This window comes from Delphinus delphis, chromosome 13, assembly GCF_949987515.2.
Source record: "Delphinus delphis chromosome 13, mDelDel1.2, whole genome shotgun sequence".
Taxonomy (NCBI): Eukaryota; Metazoa; Chordata; class Mammalia; order Artiodactyla; family Delphinidae; genus Delphinus; species Delphinus delphis.
The window spans coordinates 582,880-589,341 of record NC_082695.1 but is presented as its reverse complement, the minus strand read 5'-3'; the positions used below and the strand labels follow the sequence as shown (position 1 = coordinate 589,341).

The window sequence follows — 6,462 nt, the reverse complement described above, 5'->3', positions numbered from 1 at the left end:
AATGGCCTTTTCTGCAGAAATGGTACGGCTGCTCCTTAAATCCATATGGCATTGCAAGGGGCACTGAATAACCAAAACAATATTGAAAAAGAACAAAGTTGGAGGACTCACATTTTCCAATTTCAAAATTTTCTATAAAGCTATAGTTATCAAAACAGTATGGTGCTGGCATAAGGATAATACAGATAGGACAATGGAATAGAATAGAAAACCCAGAAATAAACTCTATGTCTATGGCCAGTTGATTTTCAACACAGATGCCAGACCCTCAGTGGGTAAAGAATAGTTTCTTTAACAAATGGTGCAGGGACAACTGAACATCCACGTGCAAAAGAATGAAGTTGGAGCCCTACCTCACACCATAAGCAAAGATTAACTCAAAATAGATCAACAATCTAAATATAACAGCTAAAATCATAAAACTCTTAGAAGAAAACAGGGGTAAATTTTCATGACCTTGGATTTGGCAGTGGATTTTAGAAATGACACCAGAAGCAGAAACAACAAAAGAAAACATAGATAAATTGGACTTCATCAAAATAAAAGACTTCTGGGTTTCCCTGGTGGCGCAGTGGTTGAGAGTCTGCCTGCCGATGCAGGGGACACGGGTTCATGCCCCGGTCCAGGAAGATCCCACATGCCACGGAGCGGCTGGGACCGTGAGCCATGGCCGCTGAGCCTGTGCGTCCGGAGCCTGTGCTCCGCAATGGGAGAGGCCACAGCAGTGAGAGGCCTGAATCCCGCAAAATAAATAAAGACTTTTGTGTATCAAAGGTCATTACCAATAAAGTGAAAAGACAACCTACAATGGGACAAAATATTTGAAAATCATATATCTGATAAGGGTCTACTATCCAGAATACATAAAGAATTCTTACAACTGAACAGCAAAATTTTTTAACCCAATTAAAAAATGGGCAAGGTGGGACTTCCCTGGTGATCCAGGGGTTAAGAATCTGCCTTCCAATGTGGGGGCCATGGGTTCAATCCCTGGTCTGGGAACTAAGATCCCACATACCACGAGGCAACTAAGCCTGCATGCTCTAGGGCTCACATGCCACAACTAGAGAGCCTGTGCGCTGCAACTACTGAGCCTGTGCTCTAACTAGAGAGGAGCCTGCATGCCACAACTAGAGCGAAGCCCCCGTGCTGCAACGAAGGGCCCGGGTGCCACAACGAAAGATCCTGCAACTAAGACCCGATGCAGCCAAATAAATAAATATTTTTTAAATGGGCAAGGGACTTGAATAGACATTAATCCAAATAAATTATATAATTTCACCCACTAGGATGGCCATAAGTGAGTGGAAAATAACAAGTGTTGAAAAGGATGTATAGAAACTGGAATGCTTGTATACTGCTAACTGGAATGTAAAATGGTTCAGCTGCTTGGGAGACATTTTGATGGTTCTTCAAAAAGTTAAACACAAAATTACCATATGACCCAGAAATTCCACTCCTAGGCATATACACCAAAGAATTGAAAATAGTTGTTCAAATACTTGTACCCGGATGCTCATAGCAGCACTAGTTACAGTAGCCAAAATATAAAATATAAAAGCTCAAATGTCTATCAGTGGATGAACAGATAAATTGTGGAATATGCATACAGTGCAATATTGGTCTGCCATAAAAGGGAGTGGAGTACTGACACATGCTACAACCCAGATGGACCTTGAAAACATTACGCCAAGTGAAAGAAGTCAGACACGAAAAGGCACATATTCTACGATTCCATTATTTGAAATATCCAAAGTAGATAAATCCATAGAGAGAAGGTAGATTGGTGGTTGCCAGTATGTGCAAGGAGCAGGGGGACGGGAAGTTCTTGATGGGCATGGGGTTTTATCTGGTGATGATTAGAATGTTTTGGAAGTAGATGATGGTGGTTGCACAATATTGTGAGTGTGCTAAACTTCAATGAATTGCTCATTAAAACGGCTAATTAGATGCTATGTGAATTTCACCTCAAAAGTGTGTAAAACATTTATCATTTTGTGAAATAGTACGATGTCTGGGATTTGGTCCAAAATAATGAGGTGGGGGTAGAGGTACAAAAAGTAAAAACAAAAACATGTTTCCTCCGAGCTGTATAGGAAACAAAACAAGAGACGGAAATGGGTAGAAGCCTAGAGTGCGGAAATCCAGGTGAGAAACGCGGCGGGGCGCTTTGTGTGGGGGGGGAAGGGGCTAGAACCCAACAGCCCTGACGTGTATCTGTAGACAAAAACAAGAGGACTGTTAGGGCAAAGAAAGAGATCCAGATTTTTTGTCTGAACCCTGGAGGCAGGGGTGCCTTTGCCGAGCTGCGGGGAACCGCGGACACGAATCAAGGATTGCTCTTGGGAAATCATCTCCTTGTGCACCTTAAACTTACAAAACTTCACGCGTCGGTTGTATCCCAACAAAATTGGGTAAATACACATATATATTTTTTTAAAGGGATTGCTCTTCGGGTTTAGTGCGCGCTGCGCATCAGACACCGGCGGAGACGCAGAGGAGGCGGGCAGTGCTCTGCCGCGTCTTCCCCCCGAGTTTTAAGTGTCCTCCCGAGGGACGCGAGGGCCTGCACCGTCTTCGCGCCCTCCCTGAGCGGGCTGGGGGCGACGGCTGCCGCGACCCCGACCCTGCCCGCTCGGGGCCCCACCTGGCGACACCTGCCAGGTGCGCTGCGTGTCTACGCCCGGCGCCCCCGCGGCTCGGGGACCGACCTGGGGCGGGGCGAGGCGGGACAGGGCGGGGAGCGCGAGGCCACGCCCGGGAGGCGGCCACGCCGGCGCCCCCCAGCCCGATTTCCTGTCCCAGCAGCTCGGGGCCATGGCGGCGGCCGAGCCCAAGACCCCCGCGGGGACGGCCGCGGCCCGACGCCTGGCCCGGAGCTGCTGGTCCGCGTTCTGGGACTACGAGACGCCCAAGGTGATCGTGGTGAAGAACCGGCGCCTGGGCATCGTGTACCGCACGGTGCAGCTGCTCATTCTGCTCTACTTCGTGTGGTGGGTGCGCACGGGGGGAGACCCGGCGGCAGGGGGTGTCCAGCGGGGTCAGGAGCGTACGGGAGGGCGCCACCGGGACGTCCCAGGTTGGAGGGGCCGCTCTGGGTAGGTGGCGAGGAGAATGCCGGCGGCCGCCGCCAGGCTGGCCCCTCGGGCGCCGCAGAGCCTACCCGGCCGGCCCCCGAGAGACGGTGACGCAGCCTCGATCCCGCCGGAGTCGAGCTGACTCGGCAGGGGAGGGGTCCCGGGCCTGCCGCGGGGTCGCCTCCAGAGCCGGCCCTGCCCGTTCGCACAGGTACGTGTTCATCGTGCAAAAGAGCTACCAGGACAGGGAGACGGGCCCCGAGAGCTCCGTCATCACCAAGGTCAAGGGCATCACTTCGTCCGAGAACAAAGTGTGGGACGTGGAGGAGTACGTGAAACCCCCCGAGGTGCGCCACTCGGGCCCCGCCCCCCCCCCTCCGAGCACCCCGAGGGTGGGACCGAGTGGCGGCCGAGCTGCCCGGCGCCGGCCGACCGTCCCTTGTTTCTGAGCCCAGGGGGGCAGCGTGTTCAGCATCATCACCAGGATCGAGGTCACTCCCTTCCAGACCCTCGGAACCTGCGCCGAGGTGAGGTCGGGTAGAGAGCAGAGCCGGGGCGGGAGGGAGGGGCCCTGCCTGGTCCGCTGTGCCTGGGGGAAAAGAGTGTCGGGCCCCTGACCAAGCAGCCTCCTCCCTAGAGTATGAGGGTCAGAAACGCCACGTGCGACTCGGACGAGGACTGCGTGGCTGGGCAGCTGGACATGCTGGGAAACGGTCAGTGTGTGCCAACTGGGGGCGGGGGCGGGCCGCGCCCCTGAGGGCGCATCTGCCACCTGAGCGCGCGTCTGCCCACAGGCCTGCGGACCGGGCGCTGTGTGCCTTATTACCACGGGTCCTCCAAGACCTGCGAGGTGTCCGCCTGGTGCCCGGTGGAGGACGGGGCCTCAGTCAGGTGTGCACACCCGCTGTCCCCACCCACCTGGGGCCAAGCTCCTTTGCTCCTTTCTCCTACCTGACCGGAGTCGGGGTGTGTGGGGGGAGAAGGACGGGAGGGGCAGCGCAGCAGGGGAGCCTGGGGGACCGGGAGAAGGGGAGACTAAACACACCCGGTTTGTGCCTCCTCAGCCAGTTTCTCGGTAAGATGGCCCCCAATTTCACCATCCTCATCAAGAACAGCATCCACTACCCCAAATTCCAGTTCTCCAAGTAAGAGCCATTAGCGCGTGGCGACAAGGGATGGGCTGCAGGGGGGGTTGCCTCTTGGAATGTGTTGTTTGGGGGTGCATGGCTTCTGCTCCCTCCCCATCTGATGCCACTAGGCCTTGTCTTTAGGGGCAACATCGAGAACCGGAAGGATGGCTACCTGAAACACTGCACATTCCATGAGGTCTCTGACCTCTACTGCCCCATTTTCAAGCTGGGCTACATCGTGGAGCAGGCAGGGGAAAACTTCACGCAGCTGGCACACTCGGTGAGGGCACCAGGGAGAGTGGGTGGGACAGCTGTCCGTCCAGGTGCTGGCTCCCACCTGCACACAAAGGGTCTCATTACAGCCGAGTCCGTCTGCAGTCTTGGCCAGCCCTGGCCCTGCTCGGGCAGAGGAAAGAGAAACACGATCGTCTGACCCATCTGGGTGTGCATGGCTCCTGCTAAATTATTGACTCCTGGCATCCCCTTGTGCCGTGTGCCTCAGAAGCAGGGCACTCAACGAGCCCCCTTCCCCAGCTCTCTGCCCTGAGCTGCCCTGGGTGCCTCACAGTATGCACCCCACACATAGCCTCAGCAGGACCTTGGGGCTGTTGAAGGTCCTCTCTGTGAGCCCACCCTGACCCCGTGTCTGTGCCCACTTCTGGACAGGGTGGTGTAATTGGGGTCATTATCAACTGGGACTGTGACCTGGACCTGTCGGCGTCAAAGTGCAACCCCAAATACTCCTTCCGGAGGCTCGACCCCAAGCATGTCCCAGCCTCATCTGGCTACAACTTCAGGTACCTTGGCCTTGGGACACTGGGTCCTCGTCTGCCCTAGCCGTGGAGGTCCAGGAGTCAACAGGGCAGGTGCCCAAAGGTTCAGGGGCGCCAGTGGTCGGCTGAGTCTTGGAGCTGCCCCATTTGGGCAACAGGTGCACCCCCCGTCATGCTCCTCAGGGTCAGGTGGCCAGGTTTCCTGCACCCGGGTCATTCCCTCCCAGATTCTGACGTGCTTCCGGGTCATTCCGCCCTAGGTTCGCCAAGTATTACAAAGTAAACGGTACCACCACCCGCACACTCATCAAAGCCTACGGGATCCGAATTGACGTCATCGTGCACGGACAGGTAAACCAGCCCACCTTGCCTACCTGAGGCTTGGGCTGGCCCAGCCTCAATCTCTCCTACCACACCCCACGCCTCCCTTGAGCCCCACTCCCGCATCTCAGGCAGCCTCTTTGCCTCCAGGCAGGGAAGTTCAGCCTGATTCCCACCATCATTAACCTGGCCACAGCGCTGACCTCTATCGGGGTGGTAAGGGATGCACACTAGGGTCACGGGGGGTGGGGGGACGGGGGGGCAGGTGCCAGGCTCTAACGCATTGGTCTTGCTGGTCTCAGGGCTCCTTCCTGTGCGACTGGATCTTGCTAACGTTCATGAACAAAAACAAGGTCTACAGCCATAAGAAATTTGACAAGGTGTGTACTCCAGGGCCTTCCTCAGGCAGCTGGCCTGTGACCCTGGCCCTTGTTTTGGGCCAGGGCCCTCCCCCACCCTATCCCTGCTCCGCAGACCCAGGCCAGGCTGGCCAACCGCAAGGTGAGGGGCAGAGCCAGGCCTGGGCTGTCCCACCCCCATTGCCTTGCCCCACCTCTGCCCCGTCTGAGCAGATGGTGGATGCTCCCAAGCGGGGTGCAGGACCAGGGCTTGGCACCTCTGAGCCTTCCCAACAGGACTGCGCTCTCACAGACGCCCGAGGATTGGCCCAGCTCTGAGCCCACTCCCACCTTCTGTCGTGCTGCACTGAAGACCTGGGCCTGTTGGGGGCCCCTGAAGTCTGTGGCCCCAGGAGCGCCCCACTCCCCAGGGCAGCATGGCTTGGACCTTGGACCTGGGCCCTGCCCACACACCTCAACACTGCGTCGCAGCAAAACCAGCAGCCAAAGGGCCCCGTGCGACCAGGCAGTGGGATGACATGAAGGGGACGGCACCTGATCCCGGCCTGTCCGTCTTGTCCCCCAACTGCCCAGGGGCCTGTAGGGGGCAAGTCCCCACCTCCACCTTCTCCCTAGCTGTTCTCCTCCCAGGCTCTTTGCTCCTCCCCCCCACCCCCCACCCCCACCCCGACCCTTCACTCACCTCATAGCCAGGAAATCACACATCCAGAATCCAATAAAGCTGTGACCAGACCCTCCTGGCCTCGTCTTCAGGGAAAAGCGTGTTCAGGCTCTTAAAAAGACAAACATGCAATGGCAGGTC

General features: G+C 56.3%; 1 protein-coding gene across 3 annotated transcripts; it reads left to right on the top strand.

Moving 5' to 3' along the window:
- The first annotated feature begins 2,814 nt into the window (after positions 1-2,814).
- Positions 2,815-6,103, top strand: P2RX2 (purinergic receptor P2X 2). 3 transcript variants are annotated; one of them, XM_060029326.1, is made up of 12 exons: positions 2,815-2,993; positions 3,289-3,424; positions 3,533-3,604; positions 3,715-3,790; positions 3,872-3,968; positions 4,142-4,222; positions 4,349-4,487; positions 4,874-5,004; positions 5,241-5,331; positions 5,452-5,517; positions 5,604-5,681; positions 5,874-6,103. In XM_060029326.1, exons 1-12 carry the CDS (start codon positions 2,818-2,820, stop codon positions 5,976-5,978), a joined length of 1,248 nt encoding a protein of 415 aa, XP_059885309.1. In that variant the 5' UTR covers positions 2,815-2,817; the 3' UTR covers positions 5,979-6,103. The 3 variants fall into 3 exon arrangements, with proteins under 3 accessions (XP_059885309.1, XP_059885308.1, XP_059885310.1); XM_060029325.1 differs by having other exon boundaries at positions 5,604-6,103; XM_060029327.1 differs by lacking the exons at positions 3,533-3,604; positions 3,715-3,790 and having other exon boundaries at positions 2,818-2,925; positions 5,604-6,103.
- The last annotated feature ends 359 nt before the right edge of the window (positions 6,104-6,462 follow it).